This window comes from Equus caballus, chromosome 10 (assembly GCF_041296265.1).
Source record: "Equus caballus isolate H_3958 breed thoroughbred chromosome 10, TB-T2T, whole genome shotgun sequence".
NCBI classification, from domain to species: Eukaryota; Metazoa; Chordata; class Mammalia; order Perissodactyla; family Equidae; genus Equus; species Equus caballus.
This window is the reverse complement of record NC_091693.1, coordinates 49943176-49967122: the sequence shown is the minus strand read 5'-3', so window position 1 is coordinate 49967122 and position 23947 is coordinate 49943176. Positions and strand designations below refer to the sequence as shown.

The window sequence follows — 23947 nt, the reverse complement described above, 5'->3', positions numbered from 1 at the left end:
CAGAAATGTACTGTATCACAGTTCTGGAGGCTGGAAGTCAAGATCAAGATTTCAACATGGTTGGTTTCTTCTGCGTTCTCTCTTTTTGTCTCGTAGATTTCCAGAGTTCACGTGATCTTCCCTCTGTGTCTGTGTCCTGATCTCTTATAAGAACACCCATCATACTGGGTTAGGGCCCACACTAGTGACCTCCTTTAACCGTTACCTCTTTGTTTTTTTGGTTTTTGTTTTAACCTGTACCTCTTTAAAGGCTCTGTCTCCAAATTCAGTCAGGTGCTGGGGGTTAGAATTTTAACACATGAATTTTGGGGGACAAATTCAGCCCATAACAAAACTGATTAAAACAAGATGTTTGGATTACCTGGAATTCAATAATACATATTTCTCTCTTCTCCAGTTATAAAGAATTGAAAGTCTTGCAAGGCACCCTTGTTGTATATTTATGCCCTCAAAAGGCTTGGATCACAGTCAGGGTGTGTGTCTGTGTGTATTTTCTCTTTTGGATCAAATATACTGTGTCTATTGAAAGTTTGAAGATCAGTGCATTTCCTCCTGTTGAGAAAATAATAATGCCTAGCTTTCACTAGAGTTCTTTTCATCTCCAAGGCTCTCTTAAATATTGACTAATTAAAAATGGAGGAAGTCTGGCTAAATAGCCTCTCTTTGAGGACCAGCCCAATGGACTTAGAATACACAGTGATTTGCTGTGTCTTTGAAAACAGAAGCAACTAGAAATCTTTTATGATTTGCTATAATAGCGAGTGGCATCTTTTATTATGTTTGGCAGCTGACATATCAAATTGCATTTTAGTTGGTTGTTATACATGAAATAGTAAGATATGAGTAGGCTAAAAATGAGAATTTACAGCCCTGGGACATGGGATATCTGACATCTAGTGGTTGCCATGACAACTCATCAGGCTGTTGCTTTGTAATCTTTTGGATTAGGTTCTAGCCCAGGGTCACTGTCTTGGAATTGGAGGGGGATTGGTAACAGGATGTGAATGTTGTACCTTTACTAAATGGTGTTTGAATTTGCAGTTTGGTCATTTTGCTAAAGTCAAGTACAAATGACATTGAGGGAATATTTAAATTTTTCAGAACCTGGACAAGGTCTCATTTGTCAGAGAGAATATTCAGATAGCATGGGCTGAGACTCAGCAGCTGAAAGACAGGATTTCCTGTCTTCGGTCAGTGGATTAAAAAATATGCAAGTATCCTTTAATATATGTACATCCCTGAACATTTAAGTGAAAATTTGGGAAATTAAACCCTTTTTATAATTGTTTTAGGTTATAAAATTGGAATTGAACATTCCCAAGTAAACAGTTTGGCTGCAAAGCAAACCACAGCTGCTTTCTAGTGTTCTGTATCCTCCATCTCAGATGGAAATGGCCTGTGTGGGGTGTGGAATTTGGACCAGGGAAGGGAATTGGTCAGAGTGAGGAAGGAAGTGGTTGGAAACAGGGTCCCACATTCCTCACCTCACGTTAGCCTTGGCCCCAAGTACCATGTCTTCCATAGGATACTGTGCCTCTCAGAAGTGTTCCTCACTGGGGATGACCAATAGAAGCAACCTAGAAACTAAAGAGCTCTGTTCTGAAGTCTGATGCCAGTTCTGCCACTAACAGTGTGATCTTGGGAGAAAACATTTCAGCTCTGGGTTCCCCTGGGAAATGAGGGGGTTGGGTTTCCTCTAGCTGTCAGGTTCTGCTGTTTATCGTCATGTGGGGCAGGGCCGGGTCCACATGTGTCTTCTTTGCCATTAATCCCACATTTCCATGGTTACTTTGCAGTAGAACTACCCCTCCATGGTCAGTGGGACCGGGTCGCCTAATAACTAGGAGAGAGCAAAAGAATTCCTCCCCATCCCCATAATTTTTAGGTCTTATGATTATGGTTTTCTGAAACAAAGGCTGCTGGGCAATGAAATTCCAGACAGAAGACAGCCAGTTCCAGTAAGTTTTCCTACTACCACTGTCATCAGTATCAGCTTAACTAATATCTACTGAGCATTTCTATATGGAGACAGTGCTAAGCACTTTATATACGTCATGCCCTTTAATCCTTACAACAGATACACACACATATATGAATGTATGTGATAGGTATAAAATTGAGCATTTGCTGTGTATCAGGTGTTATGCCGAATCCTCACTGTAATCCAATAAGGTAGATAACTGGATTGTCAGTTAAGCCTCCCAACAAAGGAGGTGTTATCCATTAGTTCCATTTTTACAAATAAGGAAACTGAGCCATAGCTAGTAACTAGTGGAACAGGGATTGGAACCCAAGTGGTATGGCCTCAAAGCCCTTTCTCAGAATCTCTCTGCTGGTGGTTCTCCACACTTATATGGCGTAACAGTCACCTGGTGAGCTTTTAAAATATATGAATCCCAGGGCCGCATTGCAGACTAGTCAGAATCTCTGGGGTTGCAGCCTGCACCTGAGTGTGCCAATAAGTAGCCAGTGTTGGGAACCACTGTTCCAGATGGAACACTAGGATTATGTGGTTCGGTCATTGCCTGTGGCCCCTAGCCAGCAGATGACCGACCTGGGCCTTGTATCCAGGCTGCTTCCTGTAAAGCTGAGTAACTTGACAGTACAATGGGTTACATTCCAGTTATTATTGTTGTTATCAGGGCTTGTACCTACCATCGTGCCTAGTTTCCCTTTCCTAATCTAAATCCCAAAACCACAAGTTCATTTAGAGCCTTTTAAAGACTGTGCAACAGATCACATTATGATGATCAAAGGAGAGACTTTTTATTCCCACTTCAGAGTGTCACAGTTAACTTTGACTCATCACTGTTACCATCTTTAATATAAGTTATTGTGCTCTTTCCTCATTGAGCGAAAACTTCCACCAGCAGAGTCTAAGACAGTGGTTCCAAAACCTTGATGCACGTTGGAATCACCTGGGGATCTTTAGAAACTATGGATGCCTGACTTGGAATTCTACCTCAGTGTCAAATGATGATTTCTCCCCAAAGGTTGTTCTTAGGCTTAGGCTCTTGGTGATGCTGGAGTGATACTATACGGCCTCTTTGGACTCTCCTATTTTCACTATGTGATGTATTTCTTTTTAAATTGTTTTACCTTTTAAAACATTTTTATGATTTTAATACATTGCTTTTTTATTCCAAGGGCAAAATAAACCTCTTCCGCGTAATGCTTTCTAATAGTAAACCACTTAGAGTTCTTTTCCCAGAATGGTTGACCGTCAGGTTCACTATTGGGAGACAACAGCTGACGTGCCTGTAGTGCTTAACAGTTGATAAGATCTTACAGATAGCAATATGATGGAAAGTTGGAGATCACATAGGGAAGAACTGACTCTGGCTTTATCCTCAGGGAGTTACGAAAAGTTAGATTAACTTAACTGGAAAACGTAGTTGGATTATAAAAGCATATTAAAGCAGAAGGATAAATTTGTTGGCGTTTTGCAAATAAATGTACTTGATTAATCTAGAAATTCATTGTACAGCAGGTACTAGGTCTTAACTGAGGTTTTTAAGGCAAAAGAGATGTTGTTTGGTAGGTAGGACGAGGCAGGTAATTTGCAAGTGGAACAGCTTTTGGCAGAGGCTGGGAGATAGAGAATGGAGGGTTGCAGGCTGCTAGGCCAGCTAGCTAGGCTCATGTGAAAGGTATAAACTGGGATGGCAGGTAATGAGGAAGGATTGTGGAGGTGGAGTTAGTTGTGTGAAATTTAATAGCAAGAATACTTTGAAAGAACTAAAAAAATATGGTATATTAGAAGGAGTTTCTGTTTTGCTTTTTGCGGTTGTTAAAGTCCAGTTGGTCTGTAATTGTGTTGGTATTAGGGATCACTGAACAAGCCTGGTAGTTTGAGTTGGTTATTAGGTTTTTCTTGAAGGAAAAGCTTTTGAAATTAACTCTGCTCCTTTAGGTTTAAAAATGTCTCATTCTGATGTCTTGTCTAGGTCTTGCTGCTGTTAATCCTCAAGAAAAGAAAAGGGGCTTAGGATGCCTCTCTTTTGAAATGGAAGGGTCAGAGCAGGCAGGGGGCTGGCCCGGTGGTTTCTCTTTGTTCAAGAATTAGAACATGCGAGCCAGTGGTTCCACCCCTCATTTTGTGAGCTGTTTTCCTCTGATATTTCCTAATTTTTCCCATGACGTTTCAGCTTGTTTCTTCACAAGATCGTGAGGCCTGAAAGACCCCATTGTTTTACAGGAGTGCGAGCTGGTGCACACTTGCTGATCCGGCCGGCTGGGGTCTGAGTGTGGGTGGGACACGGCTGAGGGATAGTGCAGACTGGAGAATGTGTGGCGTGTATTCCTGACAGTAGCAAACACTTCCTGTTTATCAGGAGTTTATAGAGTGTCTTTTTCTTCATAGAAGGTGCTGTGTTTAAAAAATATTTTTCACACACTACAGTCTGCCCTGATTGACAGAAATAGGGTCATTCCGTGAGGCTAAGGAAAGTTTCTTAATGGCAAATCAAATGGATGCAGGCTTTATCCAGACGTCACTTCATCTTCAGATAAATGCAAACTTTTGTTCTTGTAACACACACACACTCACACACTCCTTGATGCCCTGCCCAGGATTCATGTGAGCTCTTGGAGTGGCAGCCCAGCATAGTCTGCATGGCAAATCCTAATTAGTGCTGAGTGTCCAAGATATTAATTCTAGTTGGAGGAAAAATGCAATAGCAAAGGAACCCCAGCAAAAAGCTAAATAGATTTTTTGACTAAAGGAAATTGAAGTTTAATGCTCATGAGGTTTTCTTTAAATGAAGTTAATATATTGTCTCTACGTTAACTTCTAAGGAATTGGGATCTGTATGTGATTAACAGTAATATGGCAGGAGAATGCACTACGTTTATATAGACTTCTGAAATAACATTAACATTTTCAGTCAGATTTACAAAATTTCCTGTCATTTTTAAATGTCCTCAATGGTATGAGTGACATTGGGACCAGAAGTCAGTGTTGTGCGTGGATTGCACACATCTCTTCACAACTCCGTGTTCAGTGAGTCACGTTGGCAGCTTGAAATCAGCCAGGGTGGGAGTATTTACACCATGGAAATTGGCAAATGCTACAAATCTGATCTCTTCACTGTCAGAGCCAGCTTTTCAAGATTTAGCAGCACACCACCGCCCAAAGTGGAATTTAGAAGTTAAGGACTCTTCTCCTGAGGCAGATAATGTAGTGCTTCCACTCAGTACAACAGCCAGCTTGAACTTTTAAAATATAAGTCAGGCCATGTGGCACCTCTGCCCAAAACCCTTCTGTGGCTTCCCATTTCACTTGGAGTAGGTCTCAGTGTGAAGCTGTGCATGCTCTGGGTGCCCTTGGCCCTTCTTTCCTTATCCTCACCACTCTCCTCATGGTTTCACCCCTATTTCTCGCCTCCGAGCCCAGTTTCACCCCTGTTTCTGTAGAACATTCTAGCCTGCTCTGACTCTAGGGCCTTTCCTCCAGGGCAGTGGTTCTCAAATTTTAGTGTGCGTCAGAATCACCTGGCAGCCTTGTTAAAACAGAATAATGGGGCCCCCTCTAGTGTTTCTAAGCCAGTAACAAGTTTCCAGGTGATGCTGAGGCCCTGGGACCCCACTTTGAGACCCCCTGCTCTAATTCATCTCCTCTTGGTTTACCTCTCACCTCCTTTAAGTCATTGATCCACTTTGAGCTTCTCACCCATGCTGACCATCCTGTTTAAAATTGCAGCCTTCCTTCTCTACCCCATTTCCAATTCCTCTGATGCCAGTCAGTTTTTTTCAGCGCACCTATCACCTTATAACAACCATAACTTTATGTTTCTTATTTTTTTATTGTCTGTTTCCCCCACTAGACTGTAAATTCCGCAAACGTTGGGGATTTTATCTGTTTTCTTCACTGATGTATCCCAAATCTTAAGAGGACAGTGCCCAGCACTTAGCAGGTGATCAGTAAATATTGTTGAGTGAGTTAGTGAGTGAACAACATTGATAAATGAATAATCTGTCTCAGGTTTGGGTCCTAACCTCTTTAATTCTAATTTACTAGAGAATCTTAAAACGCCTTCTGCAGTTTTGTTTCTCAGCTTCACTTCTTTAGGATAATGAGGGATGGTATCTGTCCTTAGGCTAAAGTTTGGGAATGACTTAATGATCCTTAAATAGTGGGTGCACCAAAGTATTGCTCTTAGATTTACATTTTAACCTCAAAGGCCCTAAGCCAGTGGTCTTCAAACTGGTCTGCAGAAGTTCCCTGGAGATGCTTGAGGGGCTCTGCAAATGTTTAGCTTGCGTTTCATTTTTAATATATTTTAAGCAATGTTTATAACCATGGTAAAAAAAAAAAATGCATGCTTAAAAGTGTTATGTACCAAATTTTAACACATTGGGACCACCAGTGTGTTGAATTGGACTGTCAAGTTAACCTTGAAATTGAGGGTTTTCCAATGTTTTGGCTTATGTATTTGGTTTTCTTATAAATGAGCCGTTGGTCAGGAAGTTCTATACCAGTGTTTCTCAGATTCCACCCTGATGGTAAATTGAAGAAGAGAATTCCTCCTTTTATTCAGCACACTTGATTACGTGCCAGGGAGGGATTGGGAGCCTCCAACGAGTGTGGGCTTCTGCGTGGATTAATGGCCAGTTGTACAATACGTGAACACAACACACATCGCTTAGTGACCTCTATTCTGTTATAAGGTCCTGTGTACCCACTCTACTTTTGGATGCTCTTTGACTGGGTTTTAAAGACATCAAGTAGTTGGCAGATTATCATTAGTGATTAAAATTTTAAATTAAAAAAATATTAACTACTGCATTTTTACCAAAATTTTTGGTTAGTTTGAGGCATAGCATAACATTACTAAAGAACTGTTATCAGTAACTATCCCTTGCCGTTCCAATCCACTCATTTCCAGAATTTGGATATGGAAATTTCCCACACTGAGTTCCAAAAGCAAAGGATAGTGTTAGTCATGTCAGTCTCGTTTCTGAGTTTCAGATAGTAAGTAATAAGAGCAGCAGTTAACAAGAGATTCATCTGAAAACTTGTCTCAGTCAGTTTGGTGCCTGAGTTGGAGAGCAGCGATTCGGATAGCAAGTGGTGTCTGTGTACCTGTGAAATATCAGCATGTTTTCTCAATACACAGCAACCAAATACAAACACAGCATAAATTGTATGCTGGATCACTTTTAAAAGTCAGTTAATAAGCCTACTTCTATCTGAAAGCCCCGCACCCTGCTATCTCAAAAGTGCCACTGAATATATTATAGGAAATAGAAGTTATACTTTATGGAACATTTTGTATACCTTGCAGTCCTTCTGTTAATGCACTTAACGCTTTGTTTCAATTTGTTGTTCTGGCTCCCACACCATGTTTGAGCCCCTTGAAAGGAAGGATTGTGTCTCATTCAGCTTTGCTTCCCCGATGCCTGGCGTTGCCTAGCATATGGTGGGTCCTCAGCGCGTGTTTATTAAACATTGCCTTGCGCAGCGGAGGGAAGCAAGCTTGAAGAAAACTATGCAACCTTGGATTAAACACACAGTAACTTTTCACAGTAAGCACAAATTTTAGCATTAAAAAACCTTATTTTGGAACCAGTGGCCTAGTGGTTAAGTTCAGCGTGCTCCACGTCAGCAATCCCAGTTCATGGGTTCGGATCCCAGGTGTGGACCTACACTACTTGTCAGCCGTTTTATGGTGGTGACGCACATAAAATAGAGGAAGATTGGCACAGATGTTAGCTCAGGGCTACTCTTCCTCAAGCAAAAAAAGAGGAAGGTTGGCAACAGATGTCTGCTCAGGGCAAATCTTCCTCAGCAGAAAAAAACAAATTATAAAAAAAACACCAAAACTTATTTGATGGTTCCATGATTCCTTCTCCTTCATCCCTCATGTACAGTCATTTAAAGTTTCCTGAATTCTTTGACTCCGACTCTTCCATGCCATCCTACTGCCATACCAGGCCTGCCGCTCTGGTTTCAAACCTCATCCTTCTCTTCATCCCTGGCCTAAATTCTGGAAACAGCCTCATAAGCCTGTCCCAGACTCAGTCCTCCCTCTGCGACTCTGCGTTGTTGCTGTATTTGTCTCCTTGTAAAACAAAGCCCAGCGACTCCTTTGGCCTACCTTGCATCAGGATAATGTGTAAATCTGGGCTATCCAATACAGTCTCACTAGGCACACGTGGCTATTGAGTTCTTGAAATGTGGCTAGTCCATATTAGGATGTGTTGTAGGTGTAAAATCCACACCCTCTATCAAAGACTTAGGGAAAAAATGTAAAATAGCTCATTGGTAATTTTTATATTGATTACATGTTGAAATTACAGTATTTTAGATAGATTGAGTTAAATAACATATCGTAAAAGTTCATTTCTCCTATTTCTTTTTACTTTTTTAGGATAGCTACTAGAAAATTGAAATTACAGGTATGGTTCACCTTATGTTTCTGTTGGTTAGTGCTGGTCTAAGCTGTATCATGACATTTAAAGTTTCTTGTAGCCTGGCCTCAGCTGCCTCTTTAGCCTCGAATCCCAGCCCTTCCTGCCCACCTGTAAATTTCTCATAATCCCCCAAACTCACCAGGCTTATTTATATTATGGGGTTTTATTTTATTTTTTATATTCTGTTTCTTCATTCTGAAATGTCCTCCCCTTTCTTTCTTAGCCATAAAAGTCCTACTCAGACTTTTAGGACCTAACTGAATTGTCCCATGCTGGTGAGGTTATGCCCTGTTTCCACAGACAGAATTAGCATCTCCTCCCTGGGTGGCAAGTTCTTGGTGCCTCCATTATCGTGCTTGTCTTGCTCTTCTGCCATTAGCTGTCCTCTTAACTAGGCTTCTCAAGGGAAAAGGCTGCAACTTATTCCTCTCGTGACCCCTGAGGGCAGTACCTGGTGCGAACTGGACATTTAATTGACATTTATTAAATTAATGTGTGCATTAATTTCATTGTTCTGCACACACTGCTATTTTTACCTGCATCCGGCCTTGATTATCTGAACCCATTGGCCGTGGAGAAAATTGGATGCTGAGGTGGACAGCACTGGACCTTTCAGCCAGAACTCCAGTTTCACATTTTTCTGTTTAGTAAAATGACCACTTTGTTCTCCCTGGTCAACTTATACTGATTAAAAATTCTGTATTTGGATTTATGAAATCCATGGACGTCATACAGACCAAAAGTGTAAAATGGTGGTATAAATTATTGTTTTTACTCTTTTGTTTACAGGGATTCCAAATAAGATTTTGTTTGATTGAAGATTCCACTTCTAAACAAGTTTGGAAGCCACTGTTTTAATCCTAAATTTCATTTACGTTTCCATTCCAAAGGTTTCATTTTGGTTTTGATGAGGAGGTTTCTAGTATCATTCGAGTTCACATAGAACAAGACTTCTCAAGTCTGGCTTCGCAATAGCTACCTCTGGGAAGCTTTCAAAATTACTGATGGCCAGGCCCACCCCCAGGGATCTTGGTATTATAGAGCTCGACGAGGAGGGCCTGGACACCAGTATTTATGAAAAGCATAAATACCTTATAATAAATTGATTCCGCTTAAGGAACTAGGTAGTTAACTATGAAAATGTTGAGGTTTTGAATTGATGATTTTTCTTTCCTTTTATTAATGATATTGTGAGTAAAGGCAATGTAGTCTTAAGTTTGTACTATGATTTTGGGATCAAAAACAGCATTTAATTGAACTCATTTTCTGAGGACAATTTCCTAAGTCTTGGGAAATTAAAAGTTACCTTTTCTGTCATTCTCTAAAACCTACATGCAGCAGAATTTTAATGTCTCTTATTGGTGGAAATAGCTAACAAAAGACCTATTTCAGATCATGGAAATGAGGACTGACAAGGGCAGGGGGTAGAAGTCCGCGCAGGTAGTGGCCTCCTTGGCATCCTTGTTAGCTTGAATAAACAGTAGTCCCCCGACAGGGCCTCCATAGCTCCGCCAGGATAAAAGCTGACATTCTGCTTAATCACTTTGTAATGATATTCTTCCTTTTGTTCTTGGTATGTGAGAAACCAATTTTTCTTTTAAAGGTTTGGGAAAGAATTAACTTTAATTTCCTAATGCGGTACGATGGGTGGGTAATGCATACGTTATTCTTGTGGGGACTCCTGGGGGGGGGTTGGGAATGACCTCGTTTCTGTTTATCAAATATCTCATCATAAATCTTTAAAAACTTATAAAGTATCTTAAATCCTGTAAAGGAAAAAATCTGGGATAAATCCTTTGGCCACGTTGTAAGAAAATCCTATGAATTCTGATAGCATGTTCCATGTCATTATACTATTAAAATGCAGATGTAAATAAAACTGGCAAATTATCAATTTGTTGAAAGTGATTGTATGCTCTTAATTCTTCTGAAGTGTCCTCTCTTTCAGTTTGGGCTCTTTTGGAAAAAAAGAAGGAAAAATACACACTTGGGATGGAATCCTTTAGGGCAGAAAAAGCAATAGAATCCGTTAGTTAACTTGGTTATTTGTAGTCGGTATGTCATCTGTGAGAGACTGATGTCATGCAGATTGAATGCGGAGGCAAACTTAGGGGGCGTGTGTGTGTGTGTGTGTGTGTGTGTGTGCGTGCGCGCGCGCGCGTGTGTGTTTTAAAGCCCCACTCCCAGAATATGAAGTGAGTGTGAAGGGCACCACAACAACCCCTGGATCTGTCAAGAATGTACCTATTTTTAACATACTGGATCAAGTGTCAGCACTCAATAGGAGATGAGGAAGCGGGTAGAGACCGTGCTGTATGGATTCGGCGGATGGTAAACGGCTCTCTGGCGTGTTTACTGTACAGCTGTGCATGCTTAATGGCTCTGCCGCTGCCATGTCAGGTAAAGTTTTCTTTGCACGTGATGAATGGCAGAAAATTCTTTAGCAGAGGAAACCCAAGGAGGTGGGAGGAGGAAAGGGGAAGGGAAGAGCGGAGAAGAGAGAAAAAGAAACACGCTGCTCCAGAGGGAGACAGTCTGTGCTTTGCAGTTGCTTGTGTGGATAGAAACCAGATGGTACGCTGGAACACCCGCTTGGCTATCCGAGGAGCCAAACATATGGTTAATGGTCGGAGAAAGAGCTTTCAGAGCCAGGGCTTTGCTGACTGCTTCATATTACAGATTGTTACAGTGTGTCATTACATTGCCAACCTAAGTGCTTAATACCCACTGCGGGCGCTGGGCATACACTTACAAGAAGGACTTTTAGCTCTTTGCTGGCTCTGAATGCAGAAGTGACATCATCGGGAGGCTTAAAATGTCTGGTGTTGGGAGGTAGGGAGAAGGGTAATTTTGTAGTGGAAACAACATTTTTTTTCTTTTTTTACAAGCCAAGCCTTCACTCCACTGAACTCTACTGTTTTCTCTCTCTCTCTCTCTCTCTCTCTCTCTCTCTCTCTCTCTCTCTCTCTCTCTCTAAATCTAAACCACAGGCCATGTTCCCCGCCTCCCGCGACTTGACAGCCCCCTTTCACCTGGGAGCCACCTCCGGCACTCACAGGCCCGCATTTGAAGTTTCTGTTTGGGGAGCTTTGGGCAACAGCAGGCCTGTGTTATCTAAGGAACTGCTGAGCCCATTCATCTGCTTTTCACGGCCCGCTTCCTTTTATTTTTAGCCAAATCCGTCAGGCCTGACAGGCGGGTAATTCGAGCCAGAGAAAGGGCAGAGCTCCAGGTCCTTTCCACAAAGCAATTCTTTTCCTCCCTCCTGGGAGGGCTCCAGACTTGGCCTGCTTCAGGCAGATGGATTTGTTGAGTCATGTGAGATCATTTACACAAAAACACAGTGAGGCAGTGGAAATTAAAAAAAAGGAGGGTGGGGGAAGAGGAGGGGCAGCCAGGGGGAGTGTGTGCTGCTGTGGCTGCTGGGGAGCGTAGGAATTTGCAGCGAGGCAGCTAGACTGAGGAATGCCGTAGATTCATTTGTGTATAAGGTAATGTCTAGTTTACACAGCAGGGTGGAGCCAGGCTGGAAGGGCGCCGCACACTGCTGCCTGTCTTTAAAAGAGGAACGGGGTGTGGGGAAACTTTAAAAAAATTCTTTTTAAACAACACCCACCACACAAAGACCACACTGTTGACAGTGTTGAGTTCCAGTAGCGGTAAACTACCAACAGGACGGTTTCTAGAAAATGAGTTTGCTCTGTGATGTAAGACAAGTTTGCTTTGTCCTGACTCCAGCATGACTGAGGCAGCAGGGGAGGGCGGAGAGGAAAATTGAAACAGGACTCTTGGTTAATGGTTTCCAGAGATTATTGAGCAGGACTTGAGTGGAAGGAGGAAAGTGGGATATTGTGGAGAATTACTTCGAGGTGTACCATAATTGCGGTAGGTAAAATAAAGTCATTACTATGGCTTCCTCGCTCGAGGGGAATTGAGCAATGATTTTGAAATGCCAAGGAAGGTATCATTTTCCCTACCACAGTATTCATTTTCCTCTAGTTTTTGGAACATTAAAAAAAGCCTAACTGTTACATCATGGTAAACAGTATTAACATTTAGTGAATCAGTTTTGTTTACTGTTTATACCACAAGCCTTTAAAACATTCCATTAAAAAGTTGACTCCTGCTCATTCATGAAATTCATTTTCATCTCCTCCTTCAAACTTACTTACATGCACTAACTGTACTTGGAGGGGATTTTTCCTTCTTTTGCTAGAATAAGAGAGTTCATGAGAGAGTAATGACTGGGTTATCTAAGTGTATATTCTTACATCAGATGTAATGAAAGTATGCTATGTAGAGAAAAGGGAGTATTTTGAAACAGGTACAGAAAATTAGAAATGGGAGAATTTCAAAATATGCACCATCATTATTTTCATTATGATACACTTCTGCAGTTGTGCATTTGTTTAGGGCCCTACTGTGCAGCTATTTTTTCTTTTTTAGCTTCCCTAGAATGTAGGTCAACGCCACCAACGGTTCTTCATATTTTGTTGGTATTTTAAAAGTTGAAATATTTTGCCATTTTTTTCCAGACCTGGATATACTCAGGTTACATGTACGGTTTTAGTAATCAGGGAACTTATAAATTCCTTCTGTTGGTACTTACCACTGAATTATGATATGATAGTAAGCACCAGATCACACCTTGACCTGGAATAAACAGCGCTCAGAGTGCTGCTGATAATAGAGTCTAATATTGAAGCTGCTCCACTGTTGTCCAGGCCAATCTAATGATCTTCCTCTGTGTAGTTAAAAGGCAGTTTTCATTTATTTTAGTTGAAGAGAGAACTGGTAAATTTTTGTGGTGGTTAATTGTGAATATTTTGACTGCATGATATCAACATTATTGTAATGTGATTAAGAGTTGTCATTATTAAAAACCTACTCACAGCCTTGAGTGTTCCCTCTGCATCAGAGTTCCTTAATCTCAGCACTGCTGACACTTTAGACCACGTAATTCTATTACAGGAGCTGTGATGGGCGTGGTAGGATGTTTAGCAGCATCCCTGGCCTCTACACACTAGATGCCAGTAGCACCCTCCCCGAGTCTTGACAGCAGTTGTGTCTCCATGCATTGCAGATGTCCCCCGGGGGGCAAAATCGCCAGCTCAGAACCACTGCTCTGTTCTTATTTTGGATTGGAAGTCCACTCTCTGCTTCATGAGCTGGGGCCTTAGTTACTTCTGAGATTGAATTAAAGGGTATAAAATAACGTTTTCCCTCTTGCCACTTACGCTGAAAGTGGGAACCCCAAGTTAAGTAAAGTTTTCCAGGGCTCAAGCCAAGGGTCTTTTAGGGGAAAGTTTTTCCCACCAGAAGACCTAAAGTTTTGTTACACAGAGCCGTCTCTTTCTTGGAATTCTGGCCTTAGCAGGTGGAACCCTTCAATGCTGCGTTGTAGTGACTTTCCCAGAGCTGTTCAAGAGGAAATGGCCCCACTGACTGAGTTTAGGGATGTTGACATAAGAAGAAAGGGAACTTCTCTTCAGGGACCAGAGCGGAGAGCCCAGGCCACAAGGTCAGTGGCTCTCTCCAGGTCACTGCCCTTGTATCAGCCCCAGAAAGAGGGCAAGGCAGTGACGACAGTTCTTTCTTTGGAGCAAAGTAGACATCCTCCCCATCCCGGTGGCTGTGGTCTCAGAAGCTGGAACTCTCGTTAAACAAGGAATGTGGAGTTCTCCACAGGCATAAATTTCCTCTGTTTGTTTTGTGAGGACTAGTGTCGACTGCTGTAATGAGATCAGAGGATACCCCAGGGACAAGGCCTCCAGGTCGGCTGCTGGAGCTGTTTTCTGTGGCTGTTCTCTTGGCTGCTGTTAGAGAACTCAGTGACTCTCCTGACCACAGTTGTGATGTGGTGAGGTGGTTGTGCCCTTGTTTTATTTCTTGCCATCTTTGCCTCTCTGATGCTGCCAGAACATCAGCGTGCACTCATCCAGTTCTAAATCATGGAAAAGTTCACATAAGGCAGATTCTTTTCCCCAGAATTGGGGACAAACTTAGTTGTTTGCAGAAAGTGCAGCCTTGGGCAGGAAGGTGACTGTTTCCTTGGGGTAACTGCGTGCTTTGCTGATGCTGGCTGAGGGCACGTTTCTCAATGCCTCCATTACCCTTCCGCTCTTCCTCACTCAGTGTCTCTCTGTTTGAGACAGTGTTAGGGTATGAGTTACAACATTATTGCATATACTGCAAAGAATGTATTTCTGGCCTGAATTATAGCTAAAGGGCCACACAGGGGACCCTAAATATGGCAGAATTGAGTTTAGGGAACCAAAAACTAGACGTTTCTGGCAGAACAGTATACTGAGCTGGTGCATTCTGACCCTCTACACCCACTTCATCACCCAGAAAAATCGTTAGGTGTGTGGGATGAAATAGGAAGTAGTTAAGTGCATAGTGAGCTTGAAAGCAGGAAAGGAAAATTCCCAGGTACCAGAAGACATTGACGCCACTAGGCCATGGGTGGTTCAGACCTGGCACTAGGCTCTAGGCGCTGTGGTATTTATAGTCACACAAGAACTGTTTGCCAAAAGGGGACAAGAAGAATTCTCCCCAGAGTCTGTGTGGGGCTTTGAGTGTGTGTGTTTGGGGCACGGGGGTGGGGAGATGGAAATCCAAGGTGACGTTGATAGAATAGCTGTGGGGTCCGTAGTTATGCTACCTGCGTGGTATGCAGACTCCAGTTATTTTGACGTAGAACTAAAATGGTGCAAGAGCATTAAAAGCCTAGGGCTCTGGAGGAAGCAAACACTAGATCCCTTTGGGGAGGTTAACAACTCAGGGTGTGGCACACCCGCACAAAGAACAAGCCACACTAAAGAGAAGCTTGTATTGGAAAGCACAGAATTTGAGCCTCGGAAAGCAGAGATTAACAGAGAATCCCTGAGACTGCTTTTGACAAGGGCCCATCATGTCAAATTGAGCTTTCTTCTGAGGATTAATGAAAGTTTCTTCCCAGAGGAACAAGGCATTACATCCACTCTGGCTTACTAAGCAGAGGAGTTGCTGTTGTAAGCTCTAGCCCCCAGGAAGGCGATTGCCCCTCATTACAGCTTACTTATCCTCAAGGTATTCTTGAGAATACTTAAGTCCCTTAATTGGAAACCTTTTATTGGAGAGATAGGTGGTCCCCTTGAGCTTCTGTAAAGAGATATCTTCTTATTGATTTCCCTTGTCATTGCTTCCTTTTCAGGGTATTGTTCTGAAGTATCCCACCAACTAGGCCTTCTCTTGAGTTATTTTAGCTTCTCACCAAATCACAGGAAATGTGTTTGCCTGAATTGTTCAGCAAACCCCCCAAGGGAGAGGGAAGCTGAGATTGTTTGAAGGTATCTGGGATTCTTTCAGCATAAAATCAAAGAAACCGGGTGAGTCAGGCTTGGGGGGTAAATCTTTGTCCTAGATGAATACAACTCAGCTTTCTCAATCCAGAGTGGACAAATGGATTGGGGATTGCCTGGAATTCTGGACAGCCACCAAGTACACCTCATGCAATGACATGCAGTTGGCAAACATGAGTTGAGGATGCTAAAATTAAATTAGGATTAAAATTAAAGTATGATTCTTTATTAATAGGGTGATGAAATCTCTTATGTTTAATTTTTTTCTTCTGAGGTATGCAGAGTACCCAAAGAGTACCCCATTGACCTAAAAGTGATGTCATACTTCTCAAGAGAAAATTCTTCAGTATTTTATTCTTAATTTGGACCTGTTTTTTTTCATTTAGTCTCAAAATATTCTAGCCAAATAAGGAATAGATATAGATCTTGGTATTAAAGCATTAGAAGAGGATAGACTAAGGGGAAATAGGCTCAGTTGGTTCTAGATTTAAGGAAGACCTTCCTAAACGTTTGTCTCAATCACTCCAGGCTACTATAACAGAATGACATAGACTGGGCGGCTTAAATGATAGTTTATTTCTCACAGTTCTGGGGGCTGGGAAGTCCAAGATCAAGGTGCTGGTTCCTTTGGTTCCTAGTGAGAGCTGTCTTGCAGACAGCTGACTTCCCCACATGGAGGGTGTTGGGGGAGGCGGCAGAGGGAACACATGTGCAAGCTCTCTGGTATCTCTTCTGTAAGGGGGCTAATCCCATCATGGGGGCTCCACCCTCATGACCTCATCTAAACCTAATTACCTGCTAAAGGCCCTGCCTCCAAATACCATCACATTGGGGATTAGGCAACATATAAATTTGCGGGGGGGACATAGACATTCAGTCCGTAGCAACATTATAATTAAATTTTGTATATGTTGAGTGCCTCCTCTGTGTAAGGCAGTGGGATAGGTGCTGGCTATTTGGGCATAAAACAGACAAGATCTCTTCCCTTGAAATACTTAGAATCCACTAGAGTGATTGAGAGGTAACACCTACATGCCATTACAAGCAGAATAAGGTGGTGCTGAATGGTGATGGGAGAACAGGAAGAGAAGGGCTTTATCTTTTTTTTTAATACCATACATCAAGTACTTTCTTCATGTTACTCCATTTAATCCTCAAAACAATCTTAGGAGGTACGAAGAATTTTCCCCAATTTTATGGATGAAGGAATAGAGACTCAGAGAGGGTTTGTAACTTGCCAAAATCACATACAGAGAGGCAGAGTTGATATTCAGACTGTCTGACGTGACTCTGAGCCCTGCTTGCCCACTCTTGCTGCTGGGCTTGCTACAATGGTACAACCCTAGAAGGATCAGGAGACAGGTTCGGAGCCTCCGGTCCTGGAGATTTAAAGGAACAAAGAATCCCCTGACAGACAGGAAAAGTGCACAGCAGAAGATGCAAACTGGCTGACCAAATCCAACCCCATGGGATTTCCGAAGTATTCATATAAATTGCCAGCATTAAAAAAATCACGTGATTTTACATAGTTGCCCAATTTCCTGGCCTTCTTGAATGTCAGAAGTTCTGGGAACATGTGCCTTGTTCCTACTTTCCTGGATCTACAGTTGAGTGGCAGACTCTCCAGCACGTCTCCCCCACATTGTCTTTGCTGGCCTGACCATTCCGTCATCTCATTCTTTCTTGACCCCTGTAGTCATCTGAATTTGCATCCTCTGGTTTAGGTAGTCACCCAGGCAAGAGAAGAGGGCTGAGCCAGGTAACCTCTTGGGAAGGGTTCTGTATTATACCTTTAATGAAGGTATTAGTAAATCACTGGGAGACTGAAATTGACCTTTTATAGAGTGATAGCCCTGAATCTGAACATTAGCTATCCTCACTTAGGATTCGCCTAAGCATGGGAGCCCCGCAGCACGTATGCCAGTAGTCATGTGAAAGCAGTGGACGCTCTCCCACTTGGCACTCTGCTACTCCCCATCTGGCTCTCAGGGCAATTTTTTTGTGTTACCAACAGTGTCTCTCTCCTTTATAATTTATAATCCTCTCATTTCCCCTTCCTTATCATAATTTCATATTGAACCATAGCTCACATACTAGTTAAAATTTCAGAATATTAGTTTTCAAATTGCCTAACCTGTCCTTGGGGAAGAAGGCATCTGATGATGCTTGATGTGTGTTTTCCATGGCATGCTACGAAGTGGGGGCACAGGGAACAAGGCAGAAGGGCAGACACTGTCCAGTCTCTTGGGGCAGAACCACGTCGTGGTATGCTTGCTGCCTTAATGTGGGGCTAGCAAGGACATGCAGGTCCTGAAGAACCAGAGCCACATGCCTGCTGTAACTTTGAAGATGGAGCAAGACCTGCAAGAAGCTCCTCAGGGAGCTTTGCTCTGGTCCCTCTGCCTCTTTGTTCAGAAGAAGGGAAGGAGCCAGTCACTTGGGAGGTGTGCGTGCATTTGGGGGAGGAGCAGCCATCTGTTGGTTGCTTTACCTTTGGATCTTTTAATCCCAGCACCACACTCCTTATTGTGGAAGGGAGGGATTGGACTGTCTGTAATAAAATGGTCTTACATTTATCCAGTCTTGCACGAGGATTCCAGCTGAAGGTTGTCAGGAGACATCTGCTTCAGAGACATGTGGATTACTCAAACCCATCAAAACAGGGTGGAGGATCTTAGGGATATTTCTCTCATCTCTTCATCTGATTTCCCAACCTCTTAAGTCCTAGATTTAGAGAATTTCCTCTAGACTCTTGTCATCTTGCCTTCTCTCTCTTTCTCACCAAAGCCTGTTCGTCTTCTTATTACTTCCCAGAAGCTCTTTTGTCCTCATGCCCTGGCTCTCTACTTAGGCTGCTGGATTCAGTGGCACGGAGGGGAGGGACAAGAGACCATGCCACAGACTTACCTCAGAGTGTGTTATATCTAAAAGCCAGTGAGACTCTTAACACTGTGAGGAGTGGCCTGCTTGTTCCTGTGGGCCTGTTTCCCAGAGGAGTGCCTGAGCTACCCAGCTTTGAGTTATGTTACAAAAGCCTTCTAGAATGAACGTCTAGGAAGGGGGTGGGGAAGTTGGAGTGAGGAGATGAGCCCGACTCATCATATCCCATTCTACATTGGCAATAAATATTAGTTGCATTTTCAAGGGCCAAGAAATAGCCCAGTACACAAAAACCCAGCCCTTTGACACATTTAAGCTTTTCTATAGAGTGAGGAGAAGAGAATAAAGTCAACTTAGGCTGTTGTCACCAACCCTGTATACTGTAGTCTCAGTCATCCAGGTAAAATAGATTCTTCTCTGTGGTAGGTGGAGCTTGATGGGAAATAAATAGTGGTGAAACAGGGAGGCCCGGTCTTCCCTTTACTCCAGCTCCCACTTGCTGACACCCGGCTCTACACGTGAGAGTGTGTAATCCTCCAGAAGCATAGGATGTGGCCTTGTCACCAGGAGCCCGAATCTCTCAGTCCCTTCCGTAGTGAGGACTTGGCTGGTGAGGGGCATTGGGCCACATCACTGAACCTGTGTCTAGCTGTCTGTCTGTCCCTCTGCCCTTTGAGTTTTCTCCTCTCTTCGCAGCCTTCACCTTTTCTCTTCCTTCTCTTTGATCTCTTCTTCTTACACTTACCCTGTCTCCACCTTCCTGCTTGCATACGCTTCTCCTATCCACCTGGGAAGATGAAGGGTATTCCATTACCCTTTTAGAAGCCTAGGGTTGACCACAGGCTTCGCTGCCCATTGAACCACCTCTATTAGGATCAACTGAGTAGATGTCACACATTAGCTTCTGGGATCAACTTAAAGGCAGCTGTACTTTCCTTTTGTTAAGTATCAGAAGAATCCCACTTCTTGAACAATTAAAAAGAAACATTGAAGAATAGAATAAAAAGGAAACTCCCTTAATTCCACCATGGTGACTCAGGTATCTTTTTCCCTAATGCTTTATACTTAAGAGGCAGTCCCTCCTGTTTTAAGCTATAGATTTCTCTAACCTTCTTCATAAACTGAATTGGCTACAAAACAACAGGTACACTCTATTTCAAAGGAGATTGAAAGTACTTCATATAACGAGGCCACTCTCTTTGGTTGCTGTCCAGAAGCGAGCTGACCCAGTTTCTAAAACTGTCTGTGTTCATTGAGGTGTTTTCTGTTAATGGTGGTCTTTGTGTGTGTGTGTGTGTGTGTGTGTGTGTGTATTTTATTAGAGGAGGTTTTTCATTTGTGGTCTTTGTACATATTTTAATTCAGTGAAGTCACTTCTAGCCCAGGGTCCTCTGCCTATTACAGCATGACTAAGAAGAATTCTTTTTCCTCTCTGCCTTTGGTTTCCTAATTAGGAAAACTACCACTCCGTATTGTTATCAGTACTAATTGAGAGTATTAATATAAAAGTGCATTGTACAGTTTTGAGCACTATCAAGCTGTAAAATATTCTTAAGGATATTTTTTAAAAGATTTACAATCCTGGACATGGAAAGATTTTCCTTTTTAAAAAATCCAGAAGGCAACCTGCAACAATTATCAACATTGTTTTTAAGATCCTATGTTAATAGTCTACATCATCCTAGGTTCTGCAAATGAAAGCAAAAAGAAAAGTCTATTCATAATATTTATTAAGAACTTTCTGTGTGACTAGTATTTCCTTTGAAGAGTTTTTATTCTGACTTTGTTGTAAAACCAACGTGCATGGCATGGGGGGGCCACAAGGGAGGATCTGTAATTAGTTTATTGCAGACTCTGTACCCAAGTTCTGAGGCAATGGGGATCGTGGCATGGTTGGAGCTGGGTGGAATTTCCTTGGGGAAATTATGTTCAAGAATCCTTGTCTGTTTATTATTATCTTCTTGTGCCCGCCTTTCCTGTGTTGATACCAATGTGTACATTGAATGGAATTGTGACCGCGGATATCTACAAGGCATTTGGACAAACATCCCAGTTAAGTGCTGGGCTGTAGTTTTTACATGGATCGAATACATATGTTAAAAAGGCAACAATGTATATAGAGTTCTACTTTAAAACTCAGAAATTCATTAGCATCTGCTTCTGGAAATTCAAAGAGTAGAAGTTGTAAGCCTAATTTTCTTTCAATCACTTTAAGGTTGGTTAGAATTAGATACTGAATTTTCCTGATTTTGAAGCAGTGGTTACCCTGGCGTCCTGTATATATGGGGGTGTTTGGATATATTTAGGCTCCAGAGTTGGAGGATCCAGGGTCTCTCCATGTTGTACATCATTGTTAAAATATGTTATTGCTGTGACTGAATGTGATATTTTCTTTGGAATCTCTCTCAAATAACCAGGGAGTGATCTGCAATTTCCTCTTCCTATCTTCTGATTTATAAAAGAAATTTAATAATATTATGTTCACAGAATAGTAATGTGTGTGGAGTAGGAGTTAATCTTTTTAAAATATAAATTGCAAAATCATTTTCTTAATAGTGAAAGACGTTATTAATATGAGGAATACAGCCTTGGACTTGTCTGTGTTCTCACTCAGTTAGCAGACGTGCCAGGGTTTTGTGTCATTTTCCAGTAGACAAAAGCTAATTGCTAGGAACTAAAGGTGATTGTGGTAGGCTAGTGGGATTATGAGTACTTTTTCCTTTTCCTATTGAACGTTTTCATTATTGTTGTTATTATTATAATTAAAAAAAATATTTTAAGGCACTGTAGTTCCATTTAAACCTCCAGTTCTAATCTTTATGGAAAGGTTCAGATATATAAATTCTTCCTAGATGCAACCTGAAAAAATAACGCAGAAATAAGATGGTTACAAAGATCCTTACAATGTTTTCTTCTCCTCTCAAGTCCACCCATAAACATCTTTCAAACAAAAAGGCTACAGATTTTAATTAAGTGGTCAAAGATATTTTCTTTGTTTTTCCTTAATATTTCCTCAAAATAAAGGACCCTGGAACTGTACAATAACTGTTTTACTCTAAAATGTGTTCAAGGGAATAAAAAACCGACCTAAAGAACCAATAACATCGATAAAAACATGGACTCTTATTTTATCTGAGGAGGTGTTGGATCGTGTGGTTCATTTGGCCCATGGGGGACTGACCTCCTGGTTTCCCTCTGGGATACCACCTCCCAGGGAGCTCTGGAAGGTTTTAGCATTAAGCCCTGGCAATGGTATAGTCAGGCTCCAGCAAATGCCTGTCTATTCTTTGTGGGCCGCGGGGAAGGCACTGAGGTCTGGCGCACAATAGGTGCTCACATGCTAGATCCTTTCCCTTCCTAAGGAGGCCAAAGCCTGATCTAGAAAGTCTTCAGTCACTGACCTCTCTGGCTTATTGATCACTGTGTCCTCAGTACCCAGCACCTAGTAAGTACTCAAAAAATAGTTATTGAATGAATGGGTATTCTTGTCCCCATGTATCTGTAGTCACTCTGAGCATATAATATCCAGATATTCCTCGGGCACTGCATGCCCAGTGTCTGTGGCCTCAAGACTCTTGGTTTGACCCTCTAGATCTGCAGTGTCCAGTACGGTAGCCACTAACCACACGTGGCTGTCTACATTTATATTTTAATTAAAATTACATAAAATTTAGCCCTCAGTTACATTAGCCACATTTCAAGTGCTCGGTCACCACACGTGGCTGGTGGTTACCATACTGGATGGCACAGACATGGAGCATTGCCATCATGGGAGAAAGTTCCAATGGACACAGGATTGCTCTGTGCCTTCCCGAGCACCAGCTAATGGATTTCCTCTTCGTGTTTGCAGTGCAGCTGTCTGCTTTGGGAAGTGAGGTGTACAGGAACGAGGAGAATCTTCAAGAGCTGCCTCGCGTTGTGACATGTCTGATCCCTCGCTCCAGTCCCTGCAGCATGAACAAGGTAAGAGGTACTTTAGGGAATCAGCCTTTTCGTCTTCTTTATGGTAATATGATTTTTCGTCGGTACGTAGTATCTTTCCATGGTGTGAGGAGGTTCCTTGTCCTGTCAGAAGCGTTCCAGAGGTTGGAGAGTTGTGTGACTGCAGTGAGCAGTGTTTACAGGCACGTTCACAGGAGCTGATGGCTACTCTACGGTTGTATAGTCTTCCAGAGATGTCACTTGTGTTTGTCAGAGGCCTCTGAGCAGCTGACATACTGGTTGTTAGTATAACTGCGTTGGCACGAATGTTAGATGATTGAGGCTCTGGAGCCAGACTGCCTGGGTTTAAATATCAGCTCTTCCATATGCTTGCTTTGATGGCCTTGGGCAAGTGGCTTAACTTTTCTGTAAGATGCTGGTTATAATGGTACCTCGACACTTCATAGGGTTGTTGTAAGGATAAGTGAGTTGATATGTGCACCAGTACTTAACATAGTGCCTGTCCACATTATAAGCATTTGTTAATATTTGCTATTTTGTTTTTGATGTTGGGGACACAGTTGTCCCTTAGACATTGTTGCAAGAGAGTCTTAGGTGCGTCTGCAACATTTCTGTTTGTTCCCTCATTGATTTAGCAGGCAACAGTTGGCTACAAGATGGATGCTCTGGAGCCTTCATGTACATCTGGAGATGTACAATGAATGAGGCTTGGGTCTTGCCTTCAGCAGGTAACAGACAATTCTGGGGCCACATGGCTAGTGTTCTAACAAAGTGTGCTAAGTTTGGCACACTCTGCTTTGGCAGACCAGGTTTGGTTCCTGGGCGCTGACCTACACCACTTGTCAGTAGCCATGCTATGGTGGCAGCTCACATACAAAAAAAAGACGAAGCTTGGCAACAGATATTAGCTCAGGGAGAATCTTCCTCAACAAAATGAGGAAGATTGGCAACAGATGTTAGCTCAGGGCAAATCTTCCTCAGCAAAAAAAAAAAGGGGGGGGGAAGAAGGAGGAGGAGAAGGAACATCCAATTCTAGGGGATCTGGAAACAACAATATAGAGGAGGCAACATTTTGAGTTGTATCCTGGATGATAAATGGTAATTTCTTGGATGCAGAAGTAGGGCAAGGCATTCCAGGTAAAGGACACAGCCTATGTTTAGACACAAAAGCATGTGAGAAAGTCTGGCATGTTTAGAGAACAACAAAGAGTTTGATACGGCTGGAGCAAGATTTCTCAACCTCGACACTATTGGTGTTTGGATCGGTAATTCTTTGTAGTGAGAGACTGTCTTCTATGTTGCATCCCCCTTCTATCACTTCATTAGTGACAACCAAACCCCTTCCCTGTGGCATTTTTTCTCATGGC

At 42.4% G+C, this 23947-nt stretch overlaps 1 protein-coding gene across 5 annotated transcripts in view; it reads left to right on the top strand.

Annotated features, from left to right (window-relative positions):
* BACH2 (BTB domain and CNC homolog 2) overlaps positions 1 to 23947 on the top strand; it is a 329505-nt gene that overhangs the window by 56122 nt on the left and 249436 nt on the right. For 3 of the 5 annotated variants that reach the window (XM_023650814.2, XM_070225334.1, XM_023650811.2), the window contains exon 2: positions 22489 to 22601. Coding sequence is in view for 2 of the 5 variants with exons in the window: in XM_023650811.2 (XP_023506579.1) it covers positions 22593 to 22601 (9 nt within the window). In the remaining 3 variants the exon portion in view is untranslated. Of the gene's footprint in view, positions 1 to 10487; positions 10816 to 22488; positions 22602 to 23947 lie in introns of those variants that run through there. The other 2 variants (XM_070225333.1, XM_014734172.3) reach the window with 2 other exon arrangements.